General features: G+C 42.0%; 1 protein-coding gene across 1 annotated transcript in view; it reads left to right on the forward strand.

Moving 5' to 3' along the window:
• Positions 1 to 13,236, forward strand: part of WDR35 (WD repeat domain 35) — an 83,829-nt gene that overhangs the window by 62,303 nt on the left and 8,290 nt on the right. Inside the window, exons 24-26 of the mRNA XM_075861063.1 lie at positions 102 to 212; positions 5,118 to 5,282; positions 8,497 to 8,637. Coding sequence (XP_075717178.1) covers positions 102 to 212; positions 5,118 to 5,282; positions 8,497 to 8,637 — 417 coding nt within the window. The remainder of the gene's footprint in view (positions 1 to 101; positions 213 to 5,117; positions 5,283 to 8,496; positions 8,638 to 13,236) is intronic.

The following is a 13,236-nucleotide window of genomic DNA, read 5'->3' on the forward strand; positions in this document are numbered from 1 at the left end:
ATCTTGTATTTCTGTTCTGCCTTTTAGTCAATGATTATGTGTATGGGAACCTAAAGTTCATAAGCCTGGCACCATTAACAATAAACTCTATTTGTGTGCAGGATATCGCCCGCATGTTTGTGACCGTGGGTATGTGTGAGCAGGCTGTGGCAGCGTTTTTGAAGTGCAACATGCCGAAAGCAGCAGTGGATGCCTGCATGCACTTAAATCAGGTAAGCAGTAGTCAGTGGCATTAACCCTTTCCCGTTGCAGTCATTTTTCGGATTTTCACTTTTGTTTTTCCTTCCCATCTTCCAAAAGCCGTAACTTTTTTTTATTTTTCCATCAATATATGCCGTATGAGAGCTTTTTTTTGCGGGATGAGTTGTGGATTTGTATGGCACTATTTATTGTACCATATAATGTAGTGGGAAACGAGAAAAAAAATATATGTGGGATGGAATAGGAAAAAAACAGCGATTTCTCAATCTTTTGGGTGGTTTTGTTTTTACGGCGTTCACCGTACGGTAAAAACGGCATGTTAACTTTATTATGCGGGTCAATACGATGACAGCGATACCAAATTTATATCGTTTTTTTAATGTTTTACTACTTTTACAAGGAAAAAACTGATTGTTAAAAATAGAATTTAAGCGGTATGAAGGCTTATTTTTTGCAGGGCGAGCTGTAGTTTATATTGGTACCGATTTGGGGTAAATGAGACTTTTTGATCACTTTTTTTTTTTTTTTTGTGGGAGATGAAGTGACCAAAAAACAGCAATTCTGATGTTTTAAATTTTCTATTTTTTACGGCGTTCACCGTGTGGACTAAATAATAATATATTGTAATAGTTCAGACTTTTACGGACGCGTCGATACCAGTTATGTTAATTTATTTTTTTTTTTACATTGTGCTTAAGGGAAAATAGGAAATGTTTTTTTTTTTTTACTTTTAATTTTTTAATTTTTTTTTTATTTATTAAAAAAAAACGTTGTTTTACTGTATTTAACTTTTTTGTTACCTGTCCCCCTAGGGGACTTTAACTAGCGATCGTTGGATTGCTTGCACGATATACTTCAATACTAATGTATTCCAGTATATCGTGATCCTGACAGTCTCCTATGAAGCTCTGCTCATAGGTGTACAAAGATGGCGGACCTGGGGCCCTTCATCAGGACCCCAGCCTGCCACGCCAACCAACAGCACCCCCCGATCTCACCGCGGGGGGGGGGGGGGGGCGTTGCAACTTTACAGGGGGTCGCCCCCCGGTTTTTGGTCATTTAAATGCAGCGGTCGTTATTGACCGTGGCATTTAACGGGTTAAACAAGCGGGATCGCGCTCGAGCAGGATCCCGCTCGTTACCCAGAAATGTCGGCTCTAACACACAGCCGACACACTCACTCTATGGAGCGGGCTCAGCACGTGAGCCCGCTCCATACTCCCCCACCCGGCGTGCGCCGTATATATACGGCGGATGTCGAAAAGGGGTTAAATGTAAAGGGGTTAAACAGTTCCGCAATAACAGACGGCTACGGATGCACATCCGTAGCCGTCCGCAATTACGGAAGCGCCCATAGACTTCTATGTTGGAGTCTATGCTGTAATTACGGACAAGAATAGGACATGTTCTATATTTTGCAGATCAATTGTACGGCCCGGGCACACATCCGTAAATATACGGAAAGGCGTCAGTGACCCATAGAAATGAATGGGTCTGCAATTTCATCCCTAATTACAGATCTGTAATCACAGATGAAAACTAGGGTCAAGTGCATCGGGTCTAACTGCTAGAGTTCTGTGAAAAGGGTATGTAGCCGAATTCAAATAATTCTTCAAAGAGTGAGCCAAATTTCCTCTCAATGTAAAAGTCTCATCACAAGTAATCGCAAACATTTGAGTGCAGGTTAGGTTTAGGGGCAATTACGTTTTCACATGGATGACTTAGGTTTTGAATAAATCTTTATCCTCAATAAACGGAATGATCTTTTAAAAGCTGCATTTTGTGTTTTCTAAAAACAGTTAAATGTGACAAATCAGCAAAAAAAAGAAGAAGAAATTGGGTGGGGGGAAAATACTTTTTCTCAGCACTGTATCATGTCTGCCATACGCTGCACACCTAGAGAAGAGGGGAATCCTGCTCCTCTATCTTTATCTATCACGTATATAAGCAGCATGGAGGAGATTATACAGCAGTATTGAGCAGTGTAGGTGTGAATCCAGCACTTGGGTGACATATAAGGGTATGTTCACACGCAGTAGCAAAATACGTCTGAAAATACGGAGCTGTTTTCGCCTGAAAACAGCTCCTGATTTTCAGACGTTTTTGTAACTGCTCGCATTTTTCGCGGCGTATCTTACGAACGTTATTGGAGCTGTTTTTCAATGGAGTCAATGAAAAACGGCTCCAAAAACGTCCCAAGAAGTGACATGCACTTGTTTGACGCGGGCGTATTTTTACGCGCTGTCTTTTGACAGCAACGCGTACAATTACACCTCGTGGGAACAGAACATCGTAAAACCCATTGAGAGCAATGGGCAGATGTTTGTAGGCGTATTAGGGCCGTTTTTCAGGCGTAATTCGAGGCATAAAACGCCCGAATTACGTCTGAAAATAGGCCGTGTGAACATACCCGAACACTCACTAGAAGCTGCAGCAGCATCTCTGTGTAGCTCTCTGCCTCTTAGTCTCCAGCTCCCTCCTCCCCCTCTATAGACTTCTATGGGCAGCTGTAACCTGATCCTTTAGTGAGCTGAGAGTCTGTCTTGTCTTGAGGAGATGGAAAAGCATTACATTCAGAGTGGGTGATCAGTTAGGAGGAGGAGGGTGCCTGATTAGTGGAGAAAGAGAGGCATTTTCTCTAATAAGATATATTGCAAAGTTGTTGTTTTTTTATGTTCGCTTGTATTATTTATTTATGCAAAGTTTGTTCAAAATGCAGTGCCTATTTAATTATTTAAAGAGCATTTTCCCTTAAGATATAAAATTTGCCCTTCCGACTTATGCAATGTTATCATGAAGAACTTGTGTGGATCCAAATCCCCTTCTACATCAATGACTATTTCCTACATGGATTAAATAGCAGCAAATAAGTGTGTATATGTGAGAACATTGTTGTGGATGGTGACAGAAATCCAAAGTGAACATGATGTCATCAGAATCTCTCAATAGTGCAGCCTCAGGCTTTTGGCCTGTAAATTCAATCGATTATATCTCTAAATGGAAGGAAAATATTAAGAAACGGTTTTCACATTTTTAATGTACAGTAAAGGGCTTTTTCTTTTCTGCTTTTTAGAAGATTCATCATTTCCATAGCGCAAATCCGAAACGGTACATGATGAGCCAATTAGGTTTACAGAGTCATCCGAACTTGGCCCATATCCAGTTTTGTCTGGTTGACCCCAGTGGACTCTTTCAGCTTATAAACAACACATAAGAGGGTAATGATGACCTCCCTGACTTGCATTCCAGAACATTTGACATGAATCTGACATTAGCGTGCAATGTGTACATGCTTTGCACTGTATTTTGCAAGCACCTCTAGTATTGTTTGCAAACACCAGGGGTGAAAGTTTGGGGTCTTCACACATGACGGACGACCTGACCCTGAGTCCTTCTATATGTCACGGTATATGTTAGCAGCACTCCGCATTCCTGACTTTCAGAGAATGTTTTTCCTGCGTTTCGGTCTGCAGGCCTGGGGTATGGCAGAACAGCTGGTTTTCTATAGGAATAAGCGAGCTATTCATTTCAAACATTGTAGGCTGTGTGAAATTCTTCTTAAAGGTCCCATGTCCCCTCATAAACTAGAATCTGTCTTCCGCACCTCTAACCTACATACAGTAGACAGTCATGTTGTTGGCTGAATCATAACTCTCACCGGAGTGCCGGCAGTGCTTTGGGAAGTATTAATAGCTATTAGTCTGGCTGTAGACATATGATTTGATACCTGGAGCAACAATAAAAATGATTTTTTTCAGACAACCAGTTCTCCTATTCCTTAATAGTGCATGATAACCTGTATCCAACCAAGCATGGTACATATACGTCATAGGGGGAAAGGGGTTGTATGGAGCGTGCTCATCGGCTGAGTACGCTCCATATGCTGCGGGTGTCAGCTGTATATTACAGCTGACACCCTGCTCCAGCAGCCGGGATCAGAGACAACTTCGATCCCACTGTTTAACCACTGAAATGCCATGGTCAATAGCGATCGCGGCATTTAAGCCGGACCCCCTCTACTAGACCACTCCCCCGCAACGTGATGTTGGGGTGCTGATTGTCGTCCTCGGGGCCTAATGAAGGCCCCCATGTCTGACATCTGTGTGCTACTATTATAAAGTTTCCCAGCAGATTATTTGGTACATTTAATTGTGCCAATAAAGACTACAACTCGTCCCGCAAAAAAAGCCATCATACGGCTATGTCATTAGAAAAATAAAAAGCTATGGCTCTTGGAAGGCAAGGAAGGGGAGAATGAAAAAAAAAAATTGCCTGGTCATTAAATGTTGATCGGGCCGCAAACGACAGATCCTAGTGTCCGTATTTGGGTTCGTAATGCCTCTGAGTTGCATCCGCAACCGTTCCAGATGTCCATGTATTACAGACGTGTTGATTCTGTATGTCATCCATATTTCACAGTCCGCACCCATAGGATGGTCACGTGATTGGATTTTCCAGGCACTTTCTAGCAACATATCCCCAAAATATGTACAGCATTCAGATGGCTTCTGTGCGCTGACCATTATTTTTGTGGACCCATAGACTCAAATAGTGGCACAGATCCGGAAAAAACGGACAGGGATAATACTGATGTGTGCATGGCTTTATAGAAATGAATGGGTCAGTGTGCTATCAGCAAAAAATGAAGACAAACACGGTGCATGAGCCCTTAAATGAATAGAGAGGCAGCCCCCTGATCATAACCCCTTTTATTACTACAGTTGTAAGAGTAACTTTTCTTTGGAGCAGTAAAGACCCCCATTCCACTCAATGAATGAAATCAATCTTTTTTGCTGTTCTCATCTCCATATTGTCTATACTGGTTCTCTGAATGGGATATATCAAGTCTATAATAATTCTAAATGGCAAACAACAATCGAATCCAATGGAAGTGACCAAAAGTCGTTGTATTGCAGTGGAACAAAGCTGTCGAGCTCGCCAAGAACCACAACATGAAAGAAATTGGATCTCTACTTGCGAAGTATGCCTCTCATTTGTTAGAAAAGGATAAAACGCTGGACGCTATTGAGCTTTACCGGAAAGCCAACTACTTCCTGGAGGCGGCAAAACTCCTATTCAAGGTAAGGGTGCAATATAAAGCCATAATGCCTGATACGGGTTCCGACAGTAAGTATGACCATGATCAGAACCTTGCTGCGGTATGGCTGCTCACAGGGTGGTCTTTGGTCATATTGTGCTTCCAGGCTTTGCTGCAGAAATAAGGCTCATGTAGTAATCTGTAATCCCCACTGAGAAATGCTATTTAAATATGCTGATGGGGGAAATGGAGTCAACTGGAACCCCACCGATCAAACATTTTGCCATATCCCATCATTAATATCACTAACACTTTAAATCTGCATAAGAAGTGGAGTAACTTTGCACATACTATGATTTACAGTCCTCGAACCACATTAATTTATGTTATATTTTCCATTTGTTTTTATTGCTGCTTTCAAAATTCTGCTGGTTGCCCTTGGAAACAGACAGCAGTTTAGCTCCACCCCATTGTCAGACATGTAACTTATCGGTTCATCTTCAGCTGTGCAACTGTCCTTTGAGCTCCCACAATGAACTTCTCTGACAGGAAATCGACCTTTGTCTCAGAAGCTGGAGCTGCTACTCTCATATTAAAGGGGTTGTCTGTGATGAGACTACCCCATTAAGTTCTACTTTTAGTGGTCCTTCATGGGCAGCTGAAAAAAAATGGCTGCACTACTTATTTACAACTTAGGCTATGTTCTCTTGTGTTGGAGGCTGCGTCCCAAATTACTTCAGGTTCCTCATGCAGCGCTATTCTTGTCAAAACGACGGATAGGACGACAAAACCCCGACTGACGCCATTGTTGGTCTGTGGGTCCATCAGGTGTCAGTGATATTTGTTGTATGACCGATCCAGCGCTGTGAACAGAGCCTTAAACTAAACATTTAAAAAACTTTTAACATGTCATAGTGACATGTTAGAAGTTTTGATTGGTGGGGGTCCAAGCACTGAGACCCCCACTGATCGCTAAACCGATGCTGCAGAAAGGCTCGTGTGATCACTGTGCTGCTTTTCTGATCGGCCTTTCTCGGAAAGCCGAGCAAGTAGTGTATAAGTTCAATAGAAAGTCTAGGACATGTCAAAAGTTTTTTGAAAGTTTAGTTTCCCTTTACCTGCGTCACTTAGTAAGGATTTTCTGTTTCAAAAGTCTTAATAAAAACTTTTAAAAAAAACTGGAAAGTGCAGTAGATTTTCCCAGCAGGTTATTCCTTCTCTGGCAATAATACCCCCTTTTTTCCCCCTAATCGGAAAAGTAATGGGGGAGGGGGCTGTTTGGTTAGTGATAGTGGGAGTTATTATTCCCTTAAAAATGCCGTCATTTACAGCAGTCTGTCTTGATGGTAGATGGTGTTTAGGATTTCCAGGTGTACCAGCTGTTCTTCACTCTACGGGCCAGTAATGCTTAACATGCCGCCAACTTATTTTTGACAGAAACGAGATTTGTTTATTTCCAATGTGCACAGTGTCTTACTGTCAACACATATAAATGCCATAAAGTGAGCGAGTGCTGCCATCTACTGATTATTTCTGTTACATACGTTTTACCGAGGTTCATGAAATCTAAGTTGTGTTCTGTGGTGTTTGCATTTCATATTGTTTGTCTTAAGAGCCTGGTACAAAAACGAGAATGCGATAATGGTGTGTATATGGGTAAGAGCTGGTTAACTCCTTCATGCACTGCGCTGTAAATGTATGCCACAGACTGCGATGCTTTAACACACTGTCCCGTACAGTGATGACACGGGAACAGGATCTGTGTCTGTACCCAGGGAAGGATTACTGTGATGACGGCTGCCCTGCTGCGGAACTGCCATAATCTGAAAGTACTCCAATGTCCACTGCTTAACCCTTTAGATTCTGAGGTCAATAGTGACTGCAGCAACTAGGTTGACAAAATCCGATAGCCGACTGTTTTATATGGCAACTTGGCGTCGGTCAGTTTTCGTTATTCCAATGCATTATCTTTTGAAAGTGAGATAAATCAGTAACAGTCCAGAAGTGGGACAAAAAAAACAAAACACTTTTTTCCACTAGGAATGCTTTTAAATGAAAGTAATAAAACATAAAAAAAATACATATTTGGCATTCCTGTAATTGATAAAACCCTTAAAAATAACCTGTGTTATTTACAGTATGTGCAGAAAAAGTTATAAAAGTTAAACGCTAGGTAATATGTACCATAAGACGGTGCCGATGCTACTTCAAAGGAAAAAACTAAAAAAGTTGTGGCCGTAATAAGGCAAAACGAAAAAATGTGGTGCGTCTTTAACGCCAAAATTTCCTGATTAAAGGGAGAAAATAGAGTGCTATAAATGCTAATGGACTCAGCGGAGTAGGATCTGTATCTTTAACACCGAAGAGAGAATCCCTGTGTCATGCTCCGCCCCCTCAAGACAATTTTGCCCTGAGTGTTCTTTTAACCCCTTGAAAACCTGTGCCGCAATAGTATGTGGCAGGCAGGAGTCTGCAGAGTATCCGTGCTGTACTGTTACAGTTCTCCGATCGCGTGGGAACTGCCGCTGTGCCGTGCGATCAGGAGCAGTCAAAGCAGATTGTGGCATACAAGGGGAAAGCAAAGGAGTGATCCTTCTTTGAATGTGTCATAGGGATTCCCTCTGATGCAATCTATACTCATGCCCTAACAGCTTAAGTACACAAGCTAATATACTTGTATGTATGAAAATACATTATTATGTAAATTCATAAATAATTAATAAAAATCCCATTAAAGAATTAACAAAAATGTTAATAAAAATTGATTAAAAATATCTAAAGTTAGAAAAAAACAAAAACATTATTTTTACAAATAATACATTTTATTATGTAACGGTTACAAAAACAACAAATACATATTGGGTATCACCATAACAGTAAAAACCTGTTCAATAAATCTATTACATTACTTCCGGTGATCGGTAAATGGTGTAAAAATAACCGCTAATGACGGTTCCGTGTTCCATGGCTTCCGTGTGCAGTCCGTTGTTTCACAGACCAAATCAATGCAAATGCCGAGACTGTTCCGTCAAAAACGGGCAGGAGTAGGACCTGCCCTATTTTTGACGGAACGGCCGCACAATTCCGTTAAAACAACAAAAGTGTGCGTGGCCCCATTGAAATGAATGTGTCCGGGTACTATCAGTTAAAAAAACGGATAGCACCCTGACGAAAAAAACTGAAGTGTGCATGAGGCCTTATCCACATATGTTACAGGCTTCATTTCAAAGAATAACCTGTCATTTCTGCGGTTTCAGATTGCTGATGAGGAGGCTAAAAAGCGCACAAAGCCATTGCGTGTGAAGAAGTTGTATGTCCTGGCTGCTTTACTGGTGGAGCAATATCACACACACGTGAAGAACACACAGAAAGGAAAACTCAAAGGGAAACAGACGGAGGTAAGACGAGACCTCACGCTCCGCAGAATGTAATGTGTGTATGAAAAATAGTCACCTTTATATCATCCCAATCATTTAGTAATACTTCGGGATCTTTTTCTCCAATGCTGGGGTTATTATTGTCCTTGTTATGGAAATGCAAGTGGAGCGATACCTCAAGGCTGCTGGACTCAGCCGGGAGAGAGCGTGCACACAAACCCGCAACCTCAAATTCATAACCACTCTGATCGACAGTATCTAAGGTGACTCTAAGGTGTTCGCCAAAGCCGACCGCATGGTGGGATGGACTTTGCTGCTTAGAACCCAGGTTGTCTTAACAGAGTGTAGTTTTGGATAAGAGGTGCAATGCAGGCAAACCTGAGCTGGAAACCAGACAGCCAATAGGTTAACTGAAAGTCCAGAAACTGAGTAATCAGACAAGCCACGGTCAAAACCAGCCAGGAGCGGATAATCAGAATCGGTAGGCAAAGGGTTAACAAGAGACAAGTCGAGGTCAGTATACACGAGGTCCAGAAAACAGGAGTGCAGGAGCAGTCAGGAGCTTGATCACAAACAGGAGATAGGAAAATTCACAAGCAAAGACAGTGGGAAGAGACGGGTATAAATACAAGCCCACAGCTGATTGGCAGAAGGACAGAGAAGAGAGATAGGTTCAAAGCAAAAGAAGAACCGCCCAGAAGCCACACAGGTTGTCATAGCGACCTTAAGGGAACAGGCGCTTTCCTAACAGTACCCCCCCCCCTTCTACAAGGGGCCTCCGGACACTTAAGCCCTGGCCAAGGTTTCAAAGGAAACTTTAAGTGAAAAATTGTGACCAATCGACTAGCATGTACTGAATGTCAAGGAACCCAAGTTCGTTCTTTTGGCCCATACCCCTTCCAGTGCACCAAGTACTGTAGAGTACCCCTGAGCTGTCTAGAATCCACAATTCTCTGAACCTCAAATTCCATATCTCCTTCTACCAGAACTGGAGGAGGAGGTTTTCTTGAGTGGACCAGATGATGGGTAAAAAAGTTTTTAAGAGAGATTTGTGAAATACATTATGAATTCTAAAGGATGCAGAAAGAGCCAGACGAAACGACACAGGGTTAAATACGAGACTGCACTTTCAGTCGCAGATTTTTCGTAGAAAGCCAGACTTTTTGACCCACACAAAACACAGGACCCACCGTACGTTTTTTGTCAGCATTTTTCCTTTGAATAACTTGGGAGTTCTTCAGGTTCAATTGAACCTGAGCCCAAACTGTGCACAGTTTATTTGATTCAACTTCCACCTCAGGGTTATCGCTAGAAGAGGCGGAAAATGAACCAAAACGAGGATGAAAACCATAATTACAGAAAAACGGCGAGGTATCAAGAGACACATGGTGACGATTATTTATGGCAAATTCCGCTAATGGAAGATACGAGACCCATTCAACCTGGTTATCAGCAATATAACACCTAAGATATTGTTCCAAGGATTGATTAAAGCGCTCGGTTTGAACATTAGTCTCAGGGTGAAATGCAGAAGAGAAAGATAACTGTACCCCAAGTTTCTTACAGAAATCTCTCCAGAAGTTAGCCACAAATTGTACACATCTATCAGAGACAATATTTTCCGGAATACCATGCAGATAAACCACCGGATCAATAAATAGTTTAGACAAGGTTTTGGAATCAGGGAGATGAGGCAACCGGACGCAATGACACATTTTACTGAAATGGTCCATCACAACCTATATGACAGTTTTCCCCTCGGAGGGAGGTAAATCAGTGATGAAATCCATAGACTGATGAGACCAAGGTTTCTGTGGAACAGGCAATGGCAGCAATTCACCCATAGGACGAGTTCGAGGAGTCTTAGCGCGAGCACAGACATCACAAGCAGAGACATAGGAACTCACATCACGAGACAAAGATGGCCGCCAATAGAGCCGTGAGACTAATTTTTTAGTACCAGTTATCCCTGGATGACCACACAAAACAGAATCATGTAACTCATTGAGCAAACGAAATCTAAACTGAGGCTGTACAAACAACGTCCTGCAGGGATGGTGTGTGGAGCGAGTTGCTGACATTCTTTAATTTCAGTTGTCGGGGACCTGTGAGGAACAGAAACTTCGAGATAATGCGTCGGCCCTGACATATTTAGAACTGGGTCTGTAGGTTACAATAATGTCAAACCTGGTAAAGAACAAGGCCCACCTAGCCTGTCTGGGATTGAGTCTTTTGGCAGATTCTAAAAAAGTCAGGTTTTTATGATCAGTCAGTACAGTAATTTGATGTCTGGCCCCTTCTAGAAAGTGGCGCCACTCTTCAAACGCCCACTTAATAGCAAGAAGCTCACAATTACCTATATCAGCTGTTTTCAGAGAAAATGTATGAGAAAAAAAAGTGCAGGGGTGTAAGTTGGTTAATACAGAAGATCCTTGAGACAACACAGCCCCCCACACCTATTTCTGAGGCATCAACCTCAACAATAAAGGGGCTAGAGAGGTCAGGTTGTACAGGCACTTCTATAAAACACTGTTTTAAGTTTTCGAAGGCGGAGACCGCACTAGGGTTCCAATTAACAAGACCAGAACCCACTTTAGTAAGGTCCGTCAAAGGTTTGGCAATGGAGGAAAAATTATAAATACATTTTCAGTAATAATTAGCAAAACCCAAGAACCTTTGCAGAGCTTTTAATGAAGTGGGTTGAACCCAATGAAGAATTGCCTGAACCTTAGCGGAGTCCATACGAAAATCATGAGGAGACTGCAGATATCCTAAGAAATTAACTTCCTGAACTCCAAAAATAAACTTTTCAAATTTTGCGTAAAGACAATCTTCCCTCAGTATTTGAAGGACGGACCTTAAATGTTGGACATGAGAGGACCAATCGGAAGAAAACACAAGAATATCGTTCAGATACACAACCACAAATCATCCAATACAATTTCTGAAAATATCATTAACCGGGTTTTGAAAAACTGCTGGAGCATTAGTTAAACCAAAAGGCATGACCAAATACTCATAATGACCATCAGGAGTATTAAATCCTGTCTTCCACTCAACCCCTTTACGGATACGGACCAAATTGTTGGCCCCGCGTAAATCTAGTTTAGAGAACCACCTGGCTCCTGAGATCTGATTAAACAGGTCTGGGATGAGTGGAAGGCGATATTGATTCTTAACAGTCATTTTATTCAATTCACAATAGTCGATACAGGGTCTTAAATCGCCATCTTTTTTTTTCAACAAAGAAAAAAACCTGCACCCACTGGAGAAGTAGACGGACGAATATGACACTCATGGAGACTATCTTTATTATAATCTTTCTTGGCTTGTCTTTCTGAAGCAGAAAGATTATAAATCCGCCCCTTGGGCAGCTTAGCATTAGTGAGGAGAATGATAGGACAGTCGTACGGTCTATGAGGAGTGAGAGATTCACAACCCATTTCAGAAAAGACATCCTCAAAATCTTGAATATACTCCGGTAATGATGGTGCGTTGCAAGAGATATTAGTAGTGGACAAAGATATACAAGATTCATAACATTTAGAATTCGACTTAATCAAATCGTCTTTCACCTAATCAATAACTGGATTATGTGTCTGCCACCATGGGATACCCAATATTATTTCATAGGCCAATTTTTCTAAAATAAAGAAAGAGATTAGTTCAGTATCCAAAGTACCCACATTCAATGTAACAGATGGAGTAGAGAACTTCACCGACCCCTGAGGGACCTTGACTGGGGTACTCAACTGAACAAGAGGGGTAGCCAATTGTTTAGCAACCTGAAAATCAAAGAAATTTGCTGCAGAACCACAATCTACAAAAGCTTGTCCAGAAACACAAACATTATCAAAACACAAATCAACAGGCAGAAGGATTTTTTTAGAAAATGTGGGGAAAACCTGACTGCCTCGATGGCATTACCGATGAGCATCTAGGCTCTGCAGTTTTCTAGAGCCGGGCATTCTGGGCGTTTGGAACAGTTCTTAAGTGTATGACCAGCGTCCCCACAATAACACAGCCCCTTGCAAAAAAGTCTCTGTTCCGGAGAAGACCTAGTGGAGCCCAACTGCATGGGTTCTTGTGCATCATGAGGGGGGCTCTCAGCGCAGGGAAGGGGAGCAGCCATAACACATTTTTCCTTTTTTCGCTCACACAGTCCAGACCTACCACCAGGATCATAGTATCCCCTATAGTAAGGGGTCGAGGATAATTAATTAAGAGATCCTTTAAGTTTTCTGAAAGGCCTCGGCGGAATTGGCATCGGAGTGCAGCATTATTCCACTGAGAATAAATAGACCATCGTCTGAACTCCGAACAATAATCCTCGACTGGTCGTAGTCCCTGCTGGAGAGATGACATCTTGTTCTCCATAAATTAAACCGGGAGCTGCAAAAAAGGATTCCACAGAAATGTGTTCAGGGGCATCAGGTCCCAATGAAAAGGCCCAGGTTTGAGGATCACCCTTCAAGAGCAAAATAACGATCCCCACTCGCTGCTGCTCAGCTCCAGAGGAGATAGGTCTCAGAGGAAAATATTATTTACAACTGTCCCGAAAATTAACAAAAGACTTACGACCTCCAGAGAAACTATCAGGTAAGTTCACTTTCGGCTCCA

Source organism: Rhinoderma darwinii, chromosome 4 (genome assembly GCF_050947455.1).
Source record: "Rhinoderma darwinii isolate aRhiDar2 chromosome 4, aRhiDar2.hap1, whole genome shotgun sequence".
Classification (NCBI taxonomy): domain Eukaryota; kingdom Metazoa; phylum Chordata; class Amphibia; order Anura; family Rhinodermatidae; genus Rhinoderma; species Rhinoderma darwinii.